Here is a 26,406-nt window from a genome sequence, read left to right on the forward strand (position 1 = left end):
AGAAGACCTAAATAGACATTTCTCCAAAGAAGACATACGGATTGCCAACACACACATGAAAAGATGCTCAACATCACTAATCATTAGAGAAATGCAAATCAAAACCACAATGAGGTATCACCTCACACGGGTCATAATGGCTATAACCAAAAAATCTAGAGGGGCTTCCCTGGTGGCGCAGTGGTTGAGAATCTGCCTGCTAATGCAGGGGACACGGGTTTGAGCCCTGGTCTGGGAAGATCCCACATGCCGTGGAGCAACTAGGCCCGTGAGACACAACTACTGAGCCTGCGCGTCTGGAGCCTGTGCTCCGCAACAAGAGAGGCTGCGATAGTGAGAGGCCCGCGCACCGCGATGAAGAGTGGCCCCCGCTCGCCGCAACTAGAGAAAGCCCTCGCACAGAAACGAAGACCCAACACAGCCAAAAATAAATTAATTAATTAATTTAAAAAAAAAATCTAGAAACAATAAATGCTGGAGAGGGTGTGGAGAAAAGAGAACCCTCTGGCACTGTTGGTGGGAATGTAAATTGATACAGCCACTATGGAGAACAGGATGGAGGTTCCTTAAAAAACTAAAAATAGAATTACCATATGACCCAGCAATCCCACTACTGGGCATATACCCTGAGAAAACCATAATTCAAAAAGATACATGTACCAATGTTCACTGCTGCACTATTTACAATAGCCAGGACATGGAAGCAACCTAAATGTCCATCAACAGATGAATGGATAAAGAAGATGTGGCACATATATACAATGGAATATTACTCAACCATAAAAAGGAACGAAATTGGGTCATTTGTAGAGACGTGGATGAACCTAGAGACTGTCATACAGAGTGAAGTAAGTCAGAAAGAGAAAAATAAATATTGTATATTAACACATATATGTGGAATCTAGAAAAACGGTACAGATGAACTGGTTTGCAAGGCGGAAATAGAGACAGATTTAGAGAACAAACATATGGACACCAAGGGGGGAAAGCGGGTGGGGGGGTGGTGGTGGTAGGATGAACTGGGAGATTGGGATTGACATATATACACTAATATGTATAAAACAGATAACTAATAAGAACCTGCTGCATAATAAAATAAAATAAGATAGAGTCTTAAAAAAATTTAAAAATTTATCACTAAGGGTCATTGTAAAAGTGAGTCAACTTTTAGGTACAGTTTTAGAGGTAGTGTTGCTTCATCTTAAATTACAAAAGAAAATAAACTAAAATTCAGAATGAAAAAAAATAGAAAATAAAAAAACGGTACTGATGAACCTAGTGGCAGGGCAGGAATAAAGACGCAGACGTAGAGAACGGACTTGAGGACACAGCTGGGGAAAGGGAAGTTGGGACGAAGCGAGAGAGTAGCATTGACAATATATACACTACCAAATGTAAAATGGATGGCTAGTGGGAAGCTGCTGCACAGCACAGGGAGATCAACTCGATGCTTTGTGACAACCTAGAGGGGTGGGATAGGGAGGGTGGGAGGGAGGAGATATGCAGATATATGTATACATATAGCTGATTCACTTTGTTGTACAACAGAAACTAACACAACATTGTAAAGCAATTATACTCCAATAAAGATGTGAAAAAAAAAGTTACATGCAAATTTTCAACTGGTGGGGAGATAGGTGCCCCTAACCCCCACAGAGTTCAAGGGTCAACTGTACTTAGAAAGCACACAATGCCTGTTAGCCAATCTGTGGTTTCAAGGTAGTGTGGATGGGGTTGAAGACTTTAAAAAATCTTATATAATTCTCTGTATTTTATGGGGAAAAAAACCAAAACAGTACTCCCCTCTTGCCTCAGAACTAAGTGTATCTTCACACCCCTAGTGTAGGCAAAGATTTCCTAAAACACAAAAAAACACACTGATAGAAGAAAAAAAATGTGATAAACTGGGCTTTGTCTAAATTAAAAACCTCTGTAATACAACAGAAATCTAAATACAATACAAATAAATACTATACAAAATTAGAAACCTCTGTAAATACAATACAAACTGATAAAGGACTTGTATCCAGAATATAAAAAGAACTTTTACAACACAATAACAAGACAAACAACTCAATAAAATATGGGCAAGAAATTTGATAACTTCAGTGAAGACAACATACAAATAACTGCGTTTTGTAGCCAGACTTATCAAGAAAAAAGGAGGGTCAAATCAACAAAATCAGAAATGAAAAAGGAGGAGTTACAACCAATACCACAGAAATACAAAGAATCATAAGAGATTACTGCAAACAACTACACGTGAATAAAATGGACAACCTAGCAGAAATGGACAAGTTCCTAGAAATGTACACTCTTCCAAGGCTGAGTCAGGAAGAAATAGAAAATATAAATAGACCAATTACCGGTAATGAAACCGAATCAGTAATAATAAATAAATAAATAAAGACCTCCCAACAAACAGAAGTCCAGGACCAGATGGCTTCATGGGTGAATTCTACCAAACATTTAGAGAACGGCTAATACTTATCCTTCTCAAACCATTCCAAAAAACTACAGAGGAAGGAATGCTTCTGAACTCATTCTAGGAGGCCAGCATCAAGCTGATACCAAAACAAGATACCACAAAAAAAGTAAATTACAGGCCAATCTCATTGATGAACATACATGCAAAAATCCTCAATATAATATTAGCAAACTGAATTCAATGATACATTGAAAGGATCATACACCATGATCAAGTGGGATTTATCCCATGGATGCAAGAATAGTTCAATATCCACAAGTCAGTCAATGATATACCATGTTAACAAGCTGAAGAATAAAAATCTTATCACCAACAGATGCAGACAAAGCTTTTGACAAAATTCAACATCCATTTTGATAAAAATTCTCCACAAAGTGGATATAGAGGCAGCATACCTCAACATAATAAAAGTCATATATAAGCCCACCAATAATGTCATTCTCAACTGCGAAAAGCTGAAAGCATTTCCTCTAAGATCAGGAACCAAGGATGCCCACTCTCACCATTTTTATTCAATACAGTATTTGAAGTCCTAGCCACAGCAATCAGACATTACTTTAAAAATAAGAGAAGTCCAAAAAAAAAATAAAATAAAATAAGAGAAGTCCAAATTGGAAAGGAAGAATTAAACTGTTTTTGTCTGCAAATAACATGATACTATACATAGAAAATCCTAAAGACAACACCAAAAAAACTACTGGAGCTCTTCAATGAACTCAGTAAAGTTTCAGGATACAATTAATATACAAAAACCTGTTGCATTTCTATACACTAATAACAAACTATCAGAAAGAGAAATTTAAAAACAATCCAATTTACCATCGCATCTAAAAGAATAAAATACCTAGGAATAAATCTAACTAAGGAGAAAGAACTGTACTCAGAAAACTGTAATACACTGATGAAAGAAACTGAGGACAACACAGATGGAAAGATACACTGTGTTCACGGATTCGAAGAATTAATATTGTTAAAATGACCATACTACTCAAGTCAATCTACAGATTCAATGCAATTCCTATTAAAAGACCAATGGCATTTTTCACAGAACTAGCAATTCTAAAATTTGTATGGAAACACAAAAGATCCTGAATAACCAAAACAATCTTGAGGAAGAATAACAGAGCTGGAGGGATCAGGTTCCTGATTTTAAACTATACTACAAGGCTACAGTAATCAAAACAGTATGGTAACAGCACAAAAACAGACATAGATAAATGGAACAGAACTGCGGGCCCAGAAATAAACCCATGCACTTACGTTAACCTATGACAAAGGAGGCAAGAATACACAAGGGGAAAAGACAGCCTCTACAATAGGTGGTGAAAAAACTGGACAGCTACATGTAAAAGAATTAAATGAGAACATTTTCTCACACGATATTAAAAAAAACCCTCAAAATGGATTACACTTTTCTGGAAATTTTTTGGGTTATTCTTACATTTGTATTTTCCATAAAGTTTGGAATTGTCGTCACAGAATGCTGTTACAGGAATAGGAAATTTATATATTAATTTAGGAAGAACTAATTATTATTTAAATCTGAGTCTTCCAAACCAATATATCTCTTCATGTATTCAGTATTTTAGATTACTTAATAACCACACAAGGAAATATGAACTTCAAATACAACATTAATTATCATTGCTCCAGTAGCCTACTCAGCGTAAGGCAAGGTCAAAGAACGGGCCCAAGAATAATTATCACAGATTTGTCACCTAAGTTTTTCACCAGAAATAAAGAACTGTGATATCACAGAAACCTACCATGCTAACATATTTTCTGACACAAAATTTTTAAGAACTTACTTAAAGTCACACCCAAATCTTGGTTTCTAAATACCAATCCTCACTAAAAGGAACCAGGGCTCCTCAGAGAAATGACTGATTCCAGGGTTGGGGCAGGAAAAGTACAAGATGAACATGGAATATCTTGTGCCAGAGAGTACAGAAGTGCTCAAAGAATAAAGGAGACATGTCAAAGAACAAGAAGCCAGCTTGAAGGGGCTCCCAATAGCCAAATATGAAAGAATTTGAGCATCATAATAATGAGTGTAATGGATTAAAGCTCACTGAATAAAAGAATACTCCATAAATTCATGCTAATGTTGATGACTATGATGATAAATAAATGAATGGGGAAAAGGGAACGTTTTCTACTAACAGAATGCTGACCAATAACTATAGAAGGAAATGGTAGAACTAGATAATTACCATTTTGTAACCATCACATTAATAACTGATTTAGGTGAGAATCAACAATGAATGCTAAAACAGTGAGATTTTGATGAGGAAAAAGTTATTTACATAGGTCAAAGTATCTTCCCACAAATAACTTATTAATTGCAAAGGGGAAAATCGTAGTTTTATGGCAGAGAAACTTGGAAGTCACCACCTTATCTCAGCAGTCAAAGGTAACATCACCAATACTGGCAAGGATATCATGTGTCTCCTGATGGGATGCACCAAGGAAGATACATTTCACTTAGGTAGTGCCAGCATGCATAAGCTGAATCACAAGGAAACATAAAAACGCAAACTGAGAGACATTCTAGAAAATAAATGGCTGATATTCTTAAAAAATATCAATGTCAGGAAACACAAAGGCAGGCAAAGAACTGTTCTAGATTTAGGAGACACAAAAACTAAATGCAATGCATGATCCTGGGTTAGATACTAGACCAGAAAAAAACCTTCTTTCTACAAAGGACATTGGGACAATTGACAAAAGTTGAATAAGATCTACATTAAATACTGTATTAACATTTTATTTCCTATTTTGATAATTGTGATTACGTAAGTGAATGTCCTTGTTCTAAGGGAATATGTGAAGTATTTAGGGGTAAAGTGGCACAATATCTGCAACTTACTCTCAAATAGTTCATATATGAAGTTTTTTTTTTTCAGACATCCACACTTTGCACTGATATCATTAAGCTAGCAATACAAACTTCCGTAGAACCTGCTTATTTTCTGGAAGGCTTGCCCACATTTATGATAAACAGCCACTAGATGGCAATCTGTGATCTCCTAACCCCAGCAGCCTAGGATTCTGCAGGGAGCACTTTAGACTCAGTAATACTTAAAAAAACAAAAACAGAAAACAACTGGTGATCTTTAATAAAGCCCTATTATATAATAACATATCATTATGTATTAGGCAACCACTACACTCAAAATAGATGTTTTCACAATGGCCTATACAGGGCTTACATGATTTTTTCATTGCCCACCCTTGCCCCCCCAACCCATCTCTCTGACCCTATCTCTTTAGGTCCATGTTTAAGTGTTGCCTTTTCAGAAAACTTCCTTGACCCGTTTGTATAAAACAGCAGTTAGAGGCATGCCCTCCCCTGCCCTCTGACCTTGCTTCATTTTTCTTCAGCACTTGCCATTTCTTCCTACCCACACTCCCAGAATGTAAGTTTCATGAGAACAGACTTTATTTTGCTAACTGCCTGTAAAATAGAAATACCCAGAAAAGGTATATGTATCAGACAAGTATCTTCTTTTTCATTTTTAGCTGTTACTTATCATTCTTCAATTGAAGACCATTACACCCCACCCCAGCTCCAACCAATCCCCTAATAGAACTAGACTGTGAAGAATATTAAATGTCAAGTGTTGAAGTGTATTATGTGGAAGGAAACCATCCAGAAATTTAAGCAGAAGTAGTGCTTTAGAAAAATTCTTCTGACAAGAAGGTGGTAAAAACGTAGGAGGACTGGAAAGCAAAGATGCAGGAGACACAGCCACGGTCTCTGGTGTCAGGAGTTAGGTTTGATCCTGGTTCCATAGTCTACCAGAGCTCCATGACTTTGGATGAACTGCTAATTCAAGAAGCTCTCTGTGCTTCAGTTGCCCAGTATGTAAAACGAGGGCAGAAAAACATCTACCTCGTGGGGAACACAGAGGTTATGTTTATACTATAACAGTACGTGATACATAAATTTTAGCATTACATGTAGGAAATAACGGAAAAGAAACAAGCAAATGTTTACTTATATAACTTATTTTTACGGAGTGCCTATAGGTATGTCAGATACCTTTCCAAGCACTGGAAATGCAGCTGTGAGGAAAAAAAAAAAAAAAGAGTCCCTGGTCTTCATCATACTAGCACAAGGTGACAAAAAATAGCCCTAATTTATCTGAATCTATCTGGTTTTTGAGTTTCTGCTGGTGAATAGCTAAAGTTGGGACAGCAAGTCCCATCAAAGTCCTCTCTCAACTTCTCTCAAGGAGATAGATGTTCTATAATGTCAGGCTATGAGAGGGGCTATAAAGAAAAATTGAATAAGGTAAGGGGACAGAGTATGCTGACATTTTAAATAGGATTGTGACATTTTAGTAAAGAGGTAAGAGATGCTAGAGTTTTATCTGGAATGATTCAAAAATGAAACTGAAACTCAGCAGGAAGAACTGATTTGAAGATGATGTGTTTGGGTCTTAGAAATGATTTGGCTTCAAAAGACAAACTAAAAGCTGACTGGAGGAACTTCCCTGATGGTCCAGTGGCTAAGACTGTGCGCTCCCAATGCAGGGGGCCTGGGTTCCATCCCTGGTCAGGCAACTAGATCCCGCATGCCACAACTAAGAGTTCACATGCTGCAAATGAAGATCCCACACGCTGCAACAAAGATCTCGCATACTGCAACAAAGATCCCGTGTGCTGCAACTAAGACCCGGCACAGCCAAATAAATAAATAAGTTAACAAAAAAAAAAGCTGACTGGAAAAAGCACCTTAGAAACTCTAGTTTACTTACATGTGAACTTCAGTCTTCTATTTCTTCCTGCCTTGGGGAATGAATAATTGTAGGATCTCCTAAAGCAGAGAACTATCTTCTACGGACTGTGTTATGGGTTCAACTGTGTCCCCCCAAAAAGACACATTGGAGTCCTAACCTCCAGTTTCTCGGAGTGTGACTATTTGGAGATAGGATCTTCACAGAGGTGATCAAGGTAAGATGAGGTCTAGGATGAGTCCTGATCCAATATGACTAGTGTCCTTATAAAAAGAGGAAATTTGGACACAGACTAAAACACACAGAGGGAAGATGATGCACAGATACAAGGAGAAGATGGCCATCTTCAACCCTGCTGACACCTTCATTTCAGACTTCTAGGCTCCAAAAGTGTGAGACAATACATTTCTGTTGTCTAAGCCACCCAGATTGTGGTACTTTGTTCAGTAACCATAGCAAACTAATAGAGACTAGAAGAAAATCATATTTGTGTACTTATCTCCCTTAAGAAATCCCCTTGAGGGGAAGGCTTCACTCTGTTTATTTTTTTAATTAACTAATTTATTTATTTATTTTTGGCTGCGTTGGGTCTTCGTTGCTGCACGCGGGTTTTCTCTAGTTGCGCAAACGGGGGCTACTCTTCGTTGCGGTGCACGGGCTTCTCATTGCAGTGGCGTCTCTTGTTGCGGAGCACAGGCTCCAGGCACGCGGGCTTCAGCAGTTGTGGCGTGCGGGCTCAGTAGTTGTGGCTCTCGGGCTCTAGAGTGCAAGCTTAGTAGTTGTGATGCACGGGCTTAGTTACTCTGCAGCATGTGGGATCTTCCTGGACCAGGGATCGAACCTGTGTCCCCTGCACTGGCAGGCAAATTCTTAACCACTGCACCACCAGGGAAGTCCCCTTCACTCTGTTTTAAGTCATTTTTCTATCCCTTCTGGAGTACCTAATCTGATGCAAAAATTTAATTAGATACTATTTTAAGTTGCAGGACCTACACACGGTGGAGCTCAATAAATGCTAAATTTCTCCCACAGCCTTTTCCATATATATCTTTCCTGACAGATAATTTCTTTCTTTTGCAAACTGACAAACTGAATTTAATTTCTGAGACATACTCAAGTAGCAAAATCAACTCGGTAATCCTAGGAGCTAGGGTTTGGCAGCATTGAAACAAAAATTTGAGTGCCTGAATTTATCAGATGAAATATACACATAATTAAATATAAACTATCCCTGATCTTTAGGGACTCTAACCCAAACTAGACCTGATACATATATATAGGAAATACCAACAGGTGAGTTAAAACCATTAGTTCAACACATGAATACTAGTAAGAAATGTTACATAAAAGTCAAGGGTAAACCCATTTTAGCTAAGGAAGGAAGCATGAGCATGGGAGTAGTCACCAAAGCACTATACTCCTAGCTGAGTACTGAACTAGGCATGCACGTACAATTTCAGCATCAGAATCTCGCCATCTGCAGATAAGGCAACTCAGACTCAAGGAAGTCAAATGATATTGTCCAAGTTCATCCAACAACCATGTTGGAGGCAAGCTGGAACCTGGGACTGTGTGATTCAAGAAGACAAGCTCTTTTTTGATAAACAGTATTTGATAAACAGTACAAGTATTTTGATAAACAGGCAAGCTGGAACCTGGGACTGTGTGATTCAAGAAGACAAGCTCTTTTTTGATAAACATATACCTATTCTATCCTTCCACCTACAACACGGGCATAAGTTAGCTAATTTATTTCATTATATTCTATTTTTTAAAAATTTATTTATTTTATTTACTTATTTTTGGCTTCATTGGGTCTTCGTTCTGTGCACGGGCTTTCTCTAGTTACGGCGAGCGGGGACTCCTCTTCGTTGCGGTGCGCGGGCTTCTCACTGCAGTGGCTTCTCTTGTTGCGGAGCATGGGCTCTAGGCGCACGGGCTTCAGTAGTTATAGCACACGGGCTCAGTAGTTGTGGCTCGCAGGCTTCTAGAGCGCAGGCTCAGTAGTTGTGGTGCATGGGCTTAGCTGCTCTGCAGCATGTGGGATCTTCCCGGACCAGGGATCAAACCCGTGTCCCCTGCATTGGCAGGCGGATTCTTAACCACTGTGCCACCAGGGAAGCCCTCTCATTATATTCTTAATACTAGCAAGAAATATGCAACATACAATTCCTGCAAAATCTATTCTCAAAGGCATAGGTAGTCATAGAAGAGAAAAGGCGTATCAAGGGAGCTTGCCACCAAGCTCATGTATAGACAGAACCTGACATCTGTGGTCAAACTGCTTGGCTTAAAGGACATTCAAGGTCCTTCACAGGCCGAAGGGCAGCACCACAATCAAGAACAAAGTGAATGAGAAGATACAGTTGCCCATAAATTACCTTTATATTAGTAATTAGTTACAACATAAGGCCACCTTAGTATTTCAGGAAACAAAAGTTCACAAGGCCACCCCCAAAGAATGAGTAGCATTGTTTAAAATGCCTGATCACTCAGAACAAAGAAGTTAGAATTTGAGTAAATTAAATAATATATAAAGGTCATCAACATGACTCATGGTACCAACACCAAACTTCATGCCACTGATGACAACTCTTATACTGGTGACAATTCTTATATAGTGGTTAAAATATATATCAAATGTTCTCAAACTTTTTGATAAGCAATCTTTAAATACCTATTATGCAAAGCATTTAAGCCACCAAGGAATTTATTACTCAATAGCAATGAATTATACCTGGCCTTAACCTTCATCTATATAACCAAAGGCTCATCATGGTACAAATGAATATGATTTTTATTTATCTAGCTCCTGCCAACTAACTTTTGTGTCCAGTGCTACTATACTTCTCTGAAAATGAACAAAGTATATTTAACTTATTTTGTGGTTTCTGACAACTTTCTGAAAGCATTCCTTGTTAAAGTAGTTGAAAAACTAGATACTCTGGTCTTCATAGCTAATCGCATGGATCTTTTTCAAATTCCCAAAGTTAATCTTCCAGTAAGAGGTACACAGAACCACAGATCTCTTCCACAACTGTGTTTACTTTAAGGGGAAGGGCTAGAGATAGTATTAGACCTAATAATTATGCCAATTAGTAACTAACTCTCACCCTGAAGATTCTACAGCAGAGATTATAAACTGCAGGCTGTAAGATCCTGCCCCTAAACTTGTTTATAATGGTTATAATGGTTAAAAAAAAAAAAATCTAAAGAGTGGTTGAGAAGCACATAAAAGCAAAGATTTCCCGGGTCTCTCAAAAAATCTGAAGATCTGGTAACACGACTCATCTTCTCACAGGACAAATGAGAAAGCCCACTCCATACATTCTAATAACCACCATTCCCTTTTGGCTTACTGATAGTATGCTTCAGAAGCCATATTCTAAAAATAAATCAACACAATCACAAATTACTATATATTCAATATTCATTTTAAACTAAGAACACAGATGACCCAAATTCTACAAGATTTAAAAAAGCCAAAAATGTAAAATGAAAGCAAAAATTAAACAAATGAATCTGTGTACCAGGTGGTAACATAGTCACACAGCAAGGAACTAGCTCACGTAACTTTAAAATTCAGTAATTTGACTCTACATCCCTATTGAAATACTATGCCCTAAGAAGAACAATAAGAAGAAATCATTAGCTTTCTTCAGTAATCATATCATTGGTTGTAGTGTTGACAGTGTCATTCTCAGACTATTCTGTATTTATACTGTGGGAAAAGAAAATGAATAATCATGTTGGTGCTGTTGAGAACTGGGGTTTTCAACGTGGGAGAAAGGAGATAGAGATGTAAAATCAAAGAAGATAAGGAAAGTCCCTGGGTCATTTAATTTGATTTTTAAGTATAACTTGAACTCATGACTTTTTTTTTTTAAAGAGAAAAAACACAACTTATTTCCTAATTAACCACAGAAAAGGCCTAGAAACAATGACTAACTCAGTAGAAATAAGCATCTTAAGTGCCCAGATTGTGATCTCCAAATGTCATTTCCCACTAAAAGGCTTCTTAGAGAAAGGTCTATTTCCTTGACTGGGGCAGAAAATGTACAAGTCTGGACAAACTGTCATACCAGATAGCAAAAAGCTATCAAAGATGCCTCAGGCTGAGTCAAAATGACTCAAGGGCCATCATGAAGGGACTCCAACTGGCCAAAGATAGGACAGTCAATAAAAATAACAACTATACATGCTACAAAATGCATGAGCATTAAAAACATGCTAAGTAAAAGAAGCCAGTCACAAAAGACCATATATTGTACGATTCCATTTATATGAAATATCCAGCCTAAGCAAATCCATAGAGACAGAAAGTATATTGGTGGTTGCCTATGTTTGGAGGTCAGGTAGCATGGGGGGTAATGAGGAGTGACTGCAAACGGGTACAGTGTTTCTTTCTGAGGTGATGGATATATTTCAAACTGCCTAGATCGTGGTGAAGGTTGCACAACTCTGTGAACATACTGAAAATCACTCAATTGTACACTTTAAACAGGTGAATTTTATGGTATATAAACTATACCTCCATAAAGCTGTACAAAACAAAACTACAATGGATTGAACCACAGATATGTTTAAATCTGAGTGTTCATAATCAAATAAATCTTATTGGTCATTTTGGAGGATGCTAGGAACCCAGCTCATTATTTTGAAAACTGGAAAGTATAAAGTATTTATCCAGTCTGTCATACACATGAAGTCTCTCCCTAGATAAGCAAACAGAAGAGATAAAGTTTCTCTTTACACAAGTATTACAATTAATAAATTAAAGAATAATAGAATATCACCATTTTGCAACCCCAAATAAAATCAGGGATCTAGGCAATGATCAAAGGCCACTAACATCACAAATAAAGAGTCAACCAGACAGTAGGTGCCATCTGATAGAAGTATACAACACCACCAATGAAGCAGTCTAGCAAAAAATTTGCAGGGACTTCCCTGGTGGCACAGTTGTTAAGAATCCGTCTGCCAATGCAGGGTACACGGGTTCGATCCCTGGTCTGGGAAGATCCCATATGCCACAGAGCAGCTAAGCCTGTGCGCCACAACTTCTGAGCCTGAGCTCTACAGCCTGTGAGTCACAGCTACTGAGTCCACGTGCCACAACTACTGAAGCCCATTCTCCACAGCAAGAGAAGCCGCCGCAATGAGAAGCCCGTGCACCACGAGGAAGATTAGCCCCCGTTCACCGCAACGAGAGAAAGCCCCCACGCAGCAATGAAGACCCAATGCAGCCAAAAAGAAATAAATTAATTAATTTAAAAAAGTTTGCAAAGAAAGAAAAAACAAAAACCAAAACCATGCAGAACCTATAGATAAAAAGACTAGAGAGACTTTTAAAACAATGGCAAAGTTGGATATTTGATATCAACTTGTGTTAAAAAATTTTAGGTGTTATAATAGTACTGTAGTTATGTTTTTAAAAATTAAGAGTCCATATCTTACAAAATGATAATGTCTAGGGTTTGCGTTAAAATAAGATGGAGGGGAGTAGGAGAAGATGTATCAATAGATGAAACAACACCAGCCACAGCTGATCACTGTTGGAAGTTAAGGTGGATATATGAAAGTTTATTTTGCCTTTTTTTCTCATTTTATACATATTTGAAAATTTCCACAACAAAGCTTTAAAAAAGACAATCATGCTGCCAATTCTGCACAAACCTGGAATTACTGCATTTCACAAACTCAAACATGAAAATGTCCCCCATTTTACATCTCTGAAATCAAGACACATCTTACAGTAAATGGTGTATCAGGTTAATTGGTAGTATTTTTTTTCTTAGTAGTACATAAAATGGTGAATTAAAAAACCGACAGCATCTTAAATTCGATGAAAAAACCATAAGATTATAAATATATTTAGATATCTATTTCTGTTTAGCTAAATCATTACTTGCATTGTACCTGGAAAGGAAGAGTTAAAAAAAAACTCCTAGCTTTCTGAATTTTCTTATTTGCTTGGGATTAATTCAGTTACAGTGAGAAAAGCATTAAAATACTTCAGCCAATATAAAAATGAACTTAGTCCCCAAACCAGCATTAGTGGTAGACAAGACCTGGGGAACACTAGGCAAAAGTCTACCTAAGGTGGGTAAAAAACAAAAAAGCCTGCTGCAGTTATTCTACCAGGTCTAAAAACTAGAGTAAAAACAGATTTTAGTTGACCAGCCTGTCTTTTCATTTTTAAGGAAAAAAAAATTTTTTTTAATACAGCAGGTTCTTACTAGTTATCCATTTTATACATATGAGTGTCTATATGTCAGTCCCAATCTCCCAATTTGTCACACTCCACCCCCACCCCCTGCTGCTTTCCCCCCTTGGTATCCATACGTTTGTTCTCTACATCTGTGTCTCAATTTCTGCCCTGCAAACCAGTTCATTTGTACCATTTTTCTAGGTTCCACATATATACGTTAACATACAATATTTCTTTTTCTCTTTCTGACTTACTTCACTCTGTATGACAGTCTCTAGGTTCATCCACGTCTCTACAAATGACCCAATTTCATTCCTTTCTATGGCTGAGTAATATTCCATTGTATATATGTACCACATCTTCTTTATCCATTCCTCTGTCAATGGGCATAGAGGTTGCTTCCATGACCAGGCTATTGTAAATAGTTAGCTGCAATGAATATTGGGATGCATGTGTCTTTCTGAATTATGGTTTTCTCTGGGTATATTCCCAGTAGTGGGATTGCTGGGTCATATGGTAATTCTATTTTTAGTTTTTTAAGGAACCTTCATACTGTTCTCCATAGTGACTATATCAATTTACATTTCCACCAACACTGCAAGAGGGCTCCCTTTTCTCCACACCCTCTCCAGCATTTGTTGTTTGTAGATTTTTTGATGATGCCCATTCTAACTGGTGTGAGGTGAGATACCTCACTGTAGTTTTGATTTGTATTCCTCTAATAATTAGTGATGTTGAGCAGCTTTTCATGTGCTTCTTAGCCATCTGTATGTCTTCTTTAGAGAAATGTCTATTTAGGTCTTCTGCCCATTTTTGGATTGGGTTGGTTTTTTTTAAATATTGAGTTGCATGAGCTGTTTACATACTTTGGAGATTAATCCTTTGTCCACTGATTTCTTTGCAAATATTTTCTCCCATTCTGAGGGTTGTCTTTTCATCTTGTTTGTAGTTTCCTTTGCTTTACAAAAGCTTTGAAGTTTCATTAGGTCCCATTTGTTTATTTTTGTTTTTATTTCCATTACTCTAGGAGGTGGATCAAAAAAGATCTTGCTGTGATTTATGTCAAAGAGTGTTCTTACTATGTTTTCTTCTAAGAGTTTTATAGTGTCCGGTCTTACACTTAGGTCTCTAATCCATTTTCAGTTTATTTTTGTGTATGGTGTTAGGGAGTGTTCTAATTTCATTCTTTTACATGTAGCTGTCCAGTTTCTCCAGCACCACTTATTGAAGAGACTGTCTTTTCTCCATTGTATATCCTTGCCTTCTTTGTCATAGATTAGTTGACCATAGGTGCGTGGGTTAATCTCTGGGCTTTCTATCTTGTTCCATTGATCTATATTTCTGTTTTTGTGCCAGTTCCATATTGTCTTGATTACTGTAGCTTTGTAGTATAGTCTGAAGTCAGGGAGTCTGATTCCTCCAGCTCCGTATTTTTTCCCTCAAGCCTGCTTTGGCTATTCAGGGTCTTTTGTGTCTCCATACGAATTTTAAGATTTTTTGTTCTAGTTCTGTAAAAAATGCCATTGGTAATTTGATAGGGATTGCATTGAATCTGTAGATTGCTTTGCGTAGTATAGTCATTTTCACAATATTGATTCTTCCAATCCAAGAACATGGTATATCTCTCCACCTGTTGGTATCATCTTTAATTTCTTTCATCAGTGTCTTATAGTTTTCTGCATACAGGTCTTTTGTCTCCCTAGGTAGGTTTATTCCTAGGTATTTTATTCTTTTTGTTGCAATGGTAAATAGGAGAGTTTCCTTAATTTCTCTTTCAGATTTTTCATCATTAGCGTATAGGAATGCAAGAGATTTCTGTGCATTAATTTTGTATCCTGCAACTTTACCAAGTTCATTGATTAGCTCTAGTAGTTTTCTGGTGGCATCTTTAGGATTCTCTATGTATAGTATCATGTCATCTGCGAACAGTGAGTTTTACCGTCTCTTTTCCGATTTGGATTCCTTTTATTTCTTTTTCTTCTCTGATTGCCGTGACTAGGACTTCCAAAACTATGTTGAATAATAGTGGCGAGAGTGGACATCCTTGTCTTGTTCCTGATATTAGAGGAAATGCTCTCAGTTTTTCACCATTGAGAATGATGTTTGCTGTGGGTTTGTCATATATGGCCTTTATTATGTTGAGGTAGTTTCCCTCTGTGCCGACTTTCTGGAGAGTTTTTATCATAAATGGGTGTTGAATTTTGTCAAAAGCTTTTTCTGCATCTATTGAGATGATCTTATGGTTTTTCTTCAATTTGTTAATATGATGTACCACACTGATTGATTTGCATATATTGAAGAATCCTTGCATCCCTGGGATAAATCCCATTTGATCATGGTGTATGATCCTTTTAATGTGTTGTTGGATTCTGTTTGCTAGTATTTTGTTGAGGATTTTTGCATCTATATTCATCAGCGATATTGGTCTGTAATTTTCTTTTTTTGTTGTATCTTTGTCTGGCTTTGGTATCAGGGTGATGGTGGCCTCATAGAATGAGTTTGGGAGGGTTCTTTCCTCTGCAATTTTGGGGAAGAGTTTGAGAAGGATGGGCGTTAGCTCTTCCCTATGTGTTTGATAGAATTCACCTGTGAAGCCATCTGGTCCTGGACTTTTGTTTGCTGGAAGATTTTTAATCACAGTTTCAATTTCATTACTTGTGATTGGTCTGTTCATATTTTCTATTTCTTCCTGGTTCAGTCTTGGAAGATTATACCTTTCTAAGAATTTGTCCATTTCTTCCAGGTTGTCCATTTTATTGGCACAGAGTTGCTTGTAGTAGTCTCTCAGGATGCTTTGTATTTCTGCAGTGTCTGTTGTAACTTCTCCTTTTTCATTTCTAATTTTATTGATTTGAGTCCTCTCCATCTTTTTTCTTGATGAGTCTGGCTAATGGTTTATTAATTTTTTTTATCTTCTCAAAGAACCAGCTTTTAGTTTTATTGATCTTTGCTACTGTTTTCTTTGTTTCTATTTCATTTATTTCTGCTCTGATCTTTATGATTTCTTTCCTTCTGCTAACTTTGGCTTTTGTTTGTTCTTCTTTCTCTAGTTCCTTTAGGTGTAAGGTTACATTCTTTATTTGAGATTTTTCTTGTTTCTTGATGTAGGCTTGTATTACTATAAACTTCCGTCTTAGAACTGCTTTTGCTGCATCCCATAGGTTTTGGATCATCGTGTTTTCATTGTCATTTGTCTCTAGGTATTTTCTGATTTCCTCTTTGATTTCTTCAGTGATCTTTTGGTTATTTACTAACGTATTGTTTAGCCTCCATGTGTTTGTGTTTTTTATGGTTTTTTCCCTGTAATTCATTTCTAATCTCATAGCATTGTAGTCAGAAAAGATGCTTGATATGATTTCAATTTTCTTAAATTTACTGAGGCTTGATCTGTGACCCATGATGTGATCTGTCCTGGAGAATGTTCCGTGTGCACTTGAGAAGAAAGTGTAATCTGCTGTTTTTGGATGGAATGTCCTATAAATATCAATTAAATCTATCTGGTCTATTGTGTCATTTAAAGCTTGTGTTTCCTCATTTTCTGTTTGGATGATCTGTCCATTGGTGTAAGTGAGGTGTTAAAGTCCCCCACTATTATTGTGTTACCGTTGATTTCCTCTTTTATAGCTGTTAGCAGTTGCCTTACGTATTCAGGTGCTCCTGTGTTGGGTGCATATATAGTTATAATTGTTATATCTTCTTCTTGGATTGATCCCTTGATCATTATGTAGTGTCCTTCCTTGTCTCTTGTAACATTCTTTATTTTAAAGTCTATTTTATCTGATATGAGTATTGCTACTCCAGCTTTCTTTTGATTTCCATCTGCATGGAATATATTTTTCCATCCCCTCACTTTCAGTCTGTATATGCCCCTAGGTCTGAAGTGGGTCTCTTGTACACAGCATATATATGGGTCTTGTTTTTGTATCCATTCAGCAAGCCTGTGTCTTTTGGTTGGAGCATTTAATCCATTCACATTTAAGGTAATTATCGATATGTATGTTCCCATGACCATTTTCTTAATTGTTTTGGGTTTGTTTTTGTAAGTCCTTTTCTTCTCTTGTGTTTCTCACTTAGAGAAGCTCCTTTAGCATTTGTTGTAGAGCTGGTTTGGTGGTGCTGAATTCTCTTAGCTTTTGCTTGTCTGTAAAGCTTTTGATTTCTCCGTCGAATCTGAATGAGATCCTTGCCGGGTAGAGTAATCTTGGTTGTAGGTTCTTCCCTTTCATCACTTTAAGTATATCATGCCACTCCCTTCTGGCTTGCAGAGTTTCTGCTGAGAAATCAGCTGTTAACTTTATGGGAGTTCCCTTGTATGTTGTCATTTTTCCCTTGCTGCTTTCAATAATTTTTCTTTGTCTTTAATTTTTGCCAATTTGATTACTATGTGTCTCGGCGTGATTCTCCTTGGGTTTATGCTGTATGGGACTCACTGCGCTTCCTGGACTTGGGTGGTTATTTCCTTTCCTATGTTAGGGAAGTTTTCGACTATAATCTCTTCAAATATTTTCTCGGGTCCTCTCTCTCTCTCTTCTCTTTCTGGGACCCCTATAATGCAAATGTTGTTGCGTTTAATGTTGTCCCAGAGGTCTCTTAGGCTGTCTTCATTTCTTTTCATTCTTTTTTCTTTATTCTGTTCCACGGCAGTGAATTCCACCATTCTGTCTTTCAGGTCACTTATCCGTTCTTCTGCCTCAGTTATTCTGCTATTGATTCCTTCTAGTGTATTTTTCATTTCAGTTACTGTATTCTTCATCTCTGTTTGTTTGTCCTTTAATTCTTCTATGTCTTTGTTAAACATTTCTTGCATCTTCTCGATCTTTGCCTCCATTCTTTTTCCGAGGTCCTGGATCATCTTCACTATCATTATTCTGAAATCTTTTTCTGGAAGGTTGCCTATCTCCACTTTATTTAGTTGTTTTTCTGGGGTTTTATCTTGTTCCTTCATCTGGTACATAGCCCTCTGCCTTTTCAACTTGTTTATCTTTCTGTGAGTTGTCTTTTCATTTTTAATATAGGAGTTCCTAAACACCCACCACTTTTAGCACTTCAATAAGTTGCTGGTTTCAAGTAGTAATCTAAAGAAACATGGTAAACTGGCAAGCCTCTGGGCCTCACTGTAGAAGAAACACTAATGCAAATAAAATTTACTAACGTACATAAACTTACTGAGAAAGAAAAGAGGACAAGAAAATATTTCTAAGAGCAATTCTAAAATGCAATTCTAGCAGTACATAATTTTGAAGGTACATACTTTAATGGAATCACACAAAGTTAAAAATGCAACTTTCTTTAAACATAGGACAGTTGACATCAAAAATTTCAAAGGTAAAAAGCAAAGAAATAGATAAGCCACATTTTAAAAAATCAATTTATGTCAAAAACATACTATAAATGTAATTTGAAAGGCTAACAAGCTGATAAATACAGATCTGTCACATAACAAAAGGTATATTCTTAATAGCTCTTAAGATCAAGAAAATGATCAACAATCCAACATAAAAATGGACAAAAGATAGTAGCAGATCAATAAATATATCCTCCAAATGGTCAACTTTTTAGTAATAAAAGAAATTAAAACAAGATACCTTATAGATTACCGTCTTTGGGAAACTTTTTCAAGTAATACTGTCCAGTTCTGGTGGCTAAGCAGGAGTTAGAAGAATATTCCCACTCCTAGAGCAGCCCTTCATTTACCTCCTTCAAGTGTCACCTTATCAATGTGTTCTCCATCACCCTATTTAAAACTGCACCCCCATTTCCCACCTCTCAATCCCTTTATCTTAGTAAAATTATTAGATATGAAATCCATTCTGGAATTATATTCCATAGAAACAATTTCGAAAGCAGACATAGGGACTTCCCTGGTGGTCCAGTGGTAGAGAATCTGCCTAACAATGCAGGGGATGTGGGTTTGATCCCTGGTCAGGGAACTAAGATCCCACATGCCATGGGGCAACTAAGCCCACATGCCACAACTACTGAGCTCGTGTGCCTCAACTAGAGAGCCTGCATGCCACAAACTACAGAGCCCACCCGCCCTGGAGCCTGTGCGCCACAATTAGAGAGAAGCCCGCACACCTCAACAAAGATCCCACGTCCTGCAACTAAGACCCAATGCAGCCAAAAATAAATAAAATAAATAATAAATCTTAAAAAAAAGCAGACGTAAATTGTCTTAAATTATAAAAACCTATGACAAACAGATAAAGGCACACAGCTCTTGATATACACATTGAAAACTGAATGCTCAAAGGGAGCTAGAATGTTGTACCCTTTAAGAGACATACCCAATGGGCCATGAAAGTGTACCTAAACACCCATGCGTCCTGAGGTCCCTTATTCAGAAGCCTCTGTTCACTCAGCCGCTATTCTTATTTGTCCTCAGATACACCAAAAGGAATTGTCACTTGGAGACAGCAATGGTTAGTATCCAGGGCTTTGGGGTATGTCAGATCTGGGTTAGAAACCTAGCTTTAAATTTTCTAGGGGAGTAATCTGGCACATCTCAATTGCCTTATCTGTAAGGTAAAATAGAGATTATCACCAACTAGTTAATGTTAGTAAATAAGAGTACAGTGTCTGAAAAACTGAAACGGAGAAGGAATTCCTCAAATAAAACTACTAAAGACAACTAAAAATCCCCAAAGTCAGATCTTTCAGCACAGTAAAAGAACCCAAAGGAAACAAATCCTAAAGAGCACTGAGCTGGAAGGCAGGAGCCCTGGATTCCAGTTTTGACACTGCTACAAACAGGTTCAGCTCCATGGTAATATTATTTAAAGTATGTAGATTCTAGTTTTAAGATCTACAAAATCAGGGGACTGAAAATCTTTTCCACCTGTTCCACACCATGATTAAATTACTAGGATGTTATTTACTGTTGTACATCCAAAATTTCTAAAATTTTTCATTTAAATGTTTGGTTTTTTTTTTAACTTCAAGTCCTGATGAGTTTTCATTATGACTGAGCTACCAGTCATAACATATAAGACTGTTTCCTTAACTAAGTAATCCAAGGTCAGATTGCTAAAAAGTGGCAAAATCAGAATTCAAATCAGATCTGACTCACTCCAAAGACCAAACTATCGCACCTTCTTCCTCAGACTTTCTCCCTGACTGATCTCCTGGTAACTAGCAGCTTGCCTTTGCAAAATGACTAGAAGTCAGGAGTGCAGTCAAGAGTCAAGGAATAGAGTCAATTTACCTGAGACAGGTGAGGCTTGAACTTCTGACACAGTACTCTAACCAAGTTAATTAGACATTTCAAGTACTTAAAAGGAGGCTGGAGAAACCAAAAAAAAGAAAAAGTAATATTATCAAGAAAAACTATTAATTGAAGACAAAATAAAAAATTAAGCACCTCTGAAACTATAAGTAAATGGGGGTGGTTCAAGGAGTCAAAGTTGTACAAGATGAAATATTCAGTAAAATAACTAATTATCTGTACTACTCACTTGCTTTTATACAAGTGACTCTAGGTTACCCACAGTAGTGAATGAAGGAGTAACAGATAATCCAAATTACATATATTCAGGTTTACAAATAAAGCATATGGTCTAAACAGATAATCCATGGGGCTTCCCTGGTGGCACAGTGGTTAAGAATCCACCCACCAATGCAGGAGACACAGGTTAGAGCCCTGGTCCGGGAAGATCCCACATGTCTTGGAGCAACTAAGCCGGTGCGCCACAACTACTGAGTCTGCGCTCTAGAGCCCGAGAGCCAAATACTAAAGCCCACGTGCCTAGAGCCCGTACTCTGCAACAACAGAAGCCACCGCAATGAGAAGCCCGTACACCGCAACGAGGAGTAGCTCCCACTCGCCGCAACTAGAGAAGGCCCATGCACAGCAACAAAGACCCAACGCAGCCAAAAATAAATGAACAAACTTATTATAAATAAATAAATAGATAGATAATCCAAAGTAATGAATATCTGGTGTTAAAAATAAAGTATATGATCACCCATACATATTTATCTCCCAAATTATAGGCTGATTCAGGCTAATATCAAGGTTAATTTCCAAGTGGAGAGACCAGGACAGATGAAATCTAAATAATACAGTGAATAATAAAATCACCACCTCCTTACATCAGCAGAAAACATATGGTTTTATAACACATTCATATCAGCTCCACAGAGAGTAACAAAACTAAGGCTGTGCACGCACGCTCGCGCGCGTGCGCGCGCGCGCGCACACACACACACACACACACACACACACAGAGTAACATTTAAATTCCCACCGCACGGGAGAACCAGGTTAGCTCCTGGCTGTTTCCATTAAACCAATCTGGGAGTAAAAACTGGTTTTTGAATCATCCATACATGGATAATCAAGAGGCAAATTAAATACGCACACAAACACATATAAACTCACATTTAAATGCACTGGTTACCAAGCACTTCACAAAATAAAAAATTTCATAAGACAGTTGATAGAAATGAAGCAAGAGGTTAGGTCACCTACCACTTTAGCTCTATTGATAGAAGTCATCGTTTGCTCTCCTGAAACATTAGGCAGCTGCCAAAAACAATACACAAACATACACACACGCACACATGCCAGGATCTTGTATCATCATTCAGAAAGAAAACCTAGGAAAGCCTCTGAAATGAGTTTTATCAGCTCAGAAAGACTTAGATGGTGTACAACTCCACGTAGATCCAAGGAAATGGAAAAGTGTCATGAAAATAATGCATTTTTTTCTGAGTACAAATTGTCTAAAAGACAATTTCCAAGGCCCTCTGCAATTAAATGTGAGCACAAGATAAAAGTTCTTCAGACTAAGCCTCACTTGCAGAAGCCCTCTACTGGGCGTTTCTATGACGCTCTGACCAACTTTTGTGTTTCCCACAATAGCGCTAAACCACGATTCTGCATCCTGCTGATAAAAACCGGCAAGTGGTACTTAACACACCAAGCCAGAATCAGCAACAGCGCTGGCTAAAGAACTTCCCCGTCACCACTGTGATGCCCACTCCAGAAGGTATCTGCATTCAGTGCGAGGACTTGAGGTTCAGGGAAAAGAGAAGCAGCAACAGAAACCGGCTGCATACCCCAGAGGGCTGCCTGCACATTGCAAGGAAGGCCAGGCGCCTGCAGGCTCAGGAAGTTGCCTAACCCAGGGGAAAGCTCCATGCCCTCCTCTATAAAAGGGAGCGTGTGGCTAGCAGACCAAAATACGGAAAATTCATTCAAGAATTCCCTGCCGCCTACCCTGCAGACGGAGGAGGCAAATTAAGACGCTGGGAAGCAGGTATAGATAGAGAGCAGGGTTCGCAAACTGATAATGATCTACCAGCTCCGTGGGGAGGCTCAAACTCGGGGAGCTTGTGCCTCCTCTCTGGAGTTGGGAAAGTAAGGTACTGGTCGGGCTACGGTCCTCTCCCAACAGCCCTTTCCAGAAGGCGCGGGGCTGCTAAGACGCAGACCTGGCCTCCACCAACAGAAGCTCCCCGCCCACATGGTTCACGGGGCGCTACCCTCCTCGGCCGCCCCGAGGCCATGTGGCTGCGGCCGCCGGGTGTCCAAACCCGATGCACGTTCAAGGCGTGCAACCATAGAAGAGGTGCGGGGGCAAATCCAAAGGAAGGGATGTTGGGGCGCGAGACTCACTTCTTCTGGGCTTTGTCCTTCTTGGCCTTGGTCCTTTTCTTTCGGGCCTGGAGCGCAAGCACTGCAGGAGAGAGGGATGGATGAAGGGCGAATAGGGATGAAAGAAAGAGACCAAGGTGAGGGTGGAGACCCAGCAGGGGCGCGAGGCCCGGGTGCGGGGCCTGCCTGAGGGGCGGCTCCGGGGCAACCGCCGCGGCGTCGGCCAGGCGGCCGCTCAGGGGACTGGCGGCCCACGGAGCGCAGAGCAGCGCCCAGGCGGGGCACGCCGGAAGGGGCTCAGGCCGGGTCAGGGGGCTGGCGCGCGGGGGTCGGCCTTGCCTGCCGAGGGCCGGGCCCTGGAGTGGCCCCAAGGGGCGGGCTGGCCTGGCGGGGAACGAGAGGCAATGACTGCCGGCGCGGAAGGACGCCGGAGCTGAGGGGCGCGGACCGGCTGCCCAGAGGCGGGGGGTGAGGGGCGGCACCACCTCAGTGGAGGGGCGCCGCACGCCCGGGGACCGGACGGCGGCGCTTAGGCGAAGCTCCCGGCGTTGACCCGGGCCTTGCCCCGGCTGCCGTTGCCCCTCGTGGCGGAGGCCGCTCCACCGCTCACCTTTCCGCTCCATGGCGAGACCGGTAACTGCCAGGCGCCTGCGCACTCCAGTGGCGGTGACTCCCGCTCCCGCCGCGGCCCAAAACCTAAGCCCGCGCACACCCCGCCCCCCAGTTCCCGCCCCGCCCCGCCCCGCCCACGACGGCGCGCGCCTGCGCGTTGAGCGCGGAGCCTACCACCTGTTCCCGAGAAGGGGGGGCGCAGCAAAGAATGGGGGAGGAGGGGTGAAGGAAAGAACGCCGAGGATGAACACGCAAGGGGTGTTTGAGAACCGAGCTTGGAAGCCTCGCAGGGTCAGCTTTGTTCTATTTGCCGGGCAGTTGCCCCTAAGGAATGGCGAAGAGCGTGGCACTGAGGGTTCCCTGCGTGCTGCGTCAGAGCTGCGCAGCCAACTGTAATCTGCCTTGGTTTCCTGGTCAGTAAAATGGAATAATCAGGTGTGTCCCAGTGTCTCCACTGAGTTACTGTGAGGGCCAATTGAGAAACTATATAAAGAAAGTGGAGGGGGGGCGGGAATTACAAGTGAGAAAGAAAAGGAGGTGGGAGCAACACAAAAGAAAGACTGGAAGGAAGGAACCTGTGACTTTATCGTCACTTAAAAAATAAAACTTTAAAAGTGAGTTTTCTCTTAAAATTTAAAATTCAAGAGAAGACTGTAAACGAAGGAAGCGGGAGAATAAAAACTTACAGTGTTTTCTTATTTTACGGCTTTATCATCTTTTCAGTACAGATAAACACAGTTGTCTTTATAGAATATTTTTATACTTTTCTAAGTGCATTATCTCGTTTGATGTTCATGACAGCTTAAAAGCAACATAGTTATTACTTCCAATACACAAATAAACTAAAACTCGGAGGGTATATGTACTCAGAACCTTGGTGTCCTGACACAGTGATCAGTCATCAAATCCTTGTTGTAAAGCAGGGTTAGAAAAGTTTTTTTGTAAAGGGCCATATAGTAAACCCCAAGAGATCTTGGGGGCCATAAGATCTCTTAACTATTAAGCTCTGCCACTAGAGCTCAAAAGCAGTCAAAGAAAATAGGGGCTCTCAGTGTTCAGAAAAACTCTTATTTATGGTCCCTGAAATTTGAATTTCATGTAATTTTCATGTATCATGAAATATTATTTTTCTGTTGATCTTTTTTCCACTATTTCAACCATACTTTGCTCAGGCCTTAGTTTGCCGACCCCTTTGTAAAGTACTGCAGCTGGACTGGGTGGAAGCCTGCAGACCCTTGCCCTTAAAGAAGTTAGACTCCAGTGGGCAAGACAGACAAATAATTAATTGACTGAGAAGGGAAGATGAAAGTACAATGGTGCTGCACAGGTCAAGCATGGGGCTTGAGCGGGATTTTACTGAGCAAAGTAGGTCATTAAGTCCAGCCAGGGAGGAGGCAGCTTTTGAGCTGGGTCTTGGGAAATGTGTAGGATATCCAGAGGTGGAGGAGATGGCAGGCTCCTGAATGAGAAAATCAACTGAGCAAAAAGGCACAGGCTTGGAAACTTACAGGCAGGGACTGGGGCTGGTAATGACTGAAGAGATGAAGTGGAACGTGAGGCTGGAAATGTAGGTTTGCTAAATTTGAAATTGAGATAATTAATATCTTGCATGGAACCCGAATGATAGCATTTCTGGGCATATTGCAAAAGAGGACAGCACCTGTTGGCGAAGGAAAACTGCAACCCAGTTTCCTCCCAATTCTATCCTTGAAAACAAAAGGAGAGTTGGGGCAGACAGTCAAGCCCTGGAGTCTGTGGATTCTGCCAGCGCAGGAAAACCACACGGGGTTTAGAAAAGACAGGAGAGAGCTGGGGGCTGAGGGAAAGTCCCAGAATGGGGAAATTAGTGCCTAGCACTTACTAGGTGCTCAAATATTTGTCTAATCAAAGAATAAATGATGTGCAGTTTATGAGAAAGGTCTAGATGAGGGAGAGAAAACACTGAGAGGGACAACAGGAGAGCTGTGCTAAAACCCAAATGGGTTAGTGCAGATCCATCAAAAAGGAAATACATCTCTGAGTGACTGTTGATTCACTCTCTAAGAGCTCACCAGCCATCTGTTTAACAACTCATTTGAGGATTTTTCCAGAGTCAGTGTCAAGTTCACTGGACTGAGTTCCTAGAATTGACTATTTCTCCTTTTTCTGTCATCTGTTTTTCCCCAGTCTGTCAGCATTCTTCAGTTCTTCACACCTTTTCTTTAATTTCTATAATTGTTCATATAAGCTAGTTTGGTTTTTTCCCGTATTCTAAAGCCTATACCTTTTTTTGTATTTCTCGCTTTAAATGTAACTTTAAAAATCACTTTTCCCCCCTGTTTTCACAGGACTTATCCTATTTTGGATTTTCCCCTTCCAGAAGTTATTCTTAAAAGTGGTGGCCATTCTTTGGTATTCATTTTCAATTACGTGCATACGCCTCTCCCGCAACTGTTTTTCTGCAAGTTCTTTTAAAAGTAGGATTATTCAGAGAACATGAGTCGTCGTGTTTTTGCTGTTCATGGGCAGTGTCAGAATTTAATTTCTGCAAGATCCCATTCCTTTTGAGCTAACTTATTTTTTAAGACTGTCCTAGGATCTTACCTAATGCTTCTTTGGAATTTTTGAAATATGAGCACCTAAAGTGTAGGATACATGTTTCATCACACCCATTCCCTACCTTGATTACCACAAACTCTCACAATTTTGATCTGAATTAAGTCCAAAGTATCACTTCCCCTCATGGCTTCCCCTATGTCCTGCAAGATGAAATAGG

At 39.5% G+C, this 26,406-nt stretch overlaps 1 protein-coding gene across 4 annotated transcripts in view; it reads right to left on the bottom strand.

The window, feature by feature from the left end:
- Positions 1-23,730, bottom strand: part of SRPK1 (SRSF protein kinase 1) — a 92,212-nt gene extending 68,482 nt beyond the window's left edge. For 3 of the 4 annotated variants that reach the window (XM_068557374.1, XM_068557373.1, XM_068557375.1), the window contains exons 1-2: positions 23,650-23,730; positions 23,061-23,121 (exon numbers count right to left, since the gene is read on the bottom strand). In XM_068557374.1, the coding sequence (XP_068413475.1) occupies positions 23,061-23,121; positions 23,650-23,662 (74 nt within the window). In that variant the 5' untranslated portion in view covers positions 23,663-23,730. Of the gene's footprint in view, positions 1-23,060 lie in introns of all 4 variants that reach the window. The other variant, XM_068557372.1, reaches the window with a different exon arrangement.
- Between the last annotated feature and the right edge of the window lie 2,676 nt (positions 23,731-26,406).

This window comes from Eschrichtius robustus, chromosome 12 (assembly GCF_028021215.1).
Source record: "Eschrichtius robustus isolate mEscRob2 chromosome 12, mEscRob2.pri, whole genome shotgun sequence".
NCBI lineage: Eukaryota > Metazoa > Chordata > Mammalia > Artiodactyla > Eschrichtiidae > Eschrichtius > Eschrichtius robustus.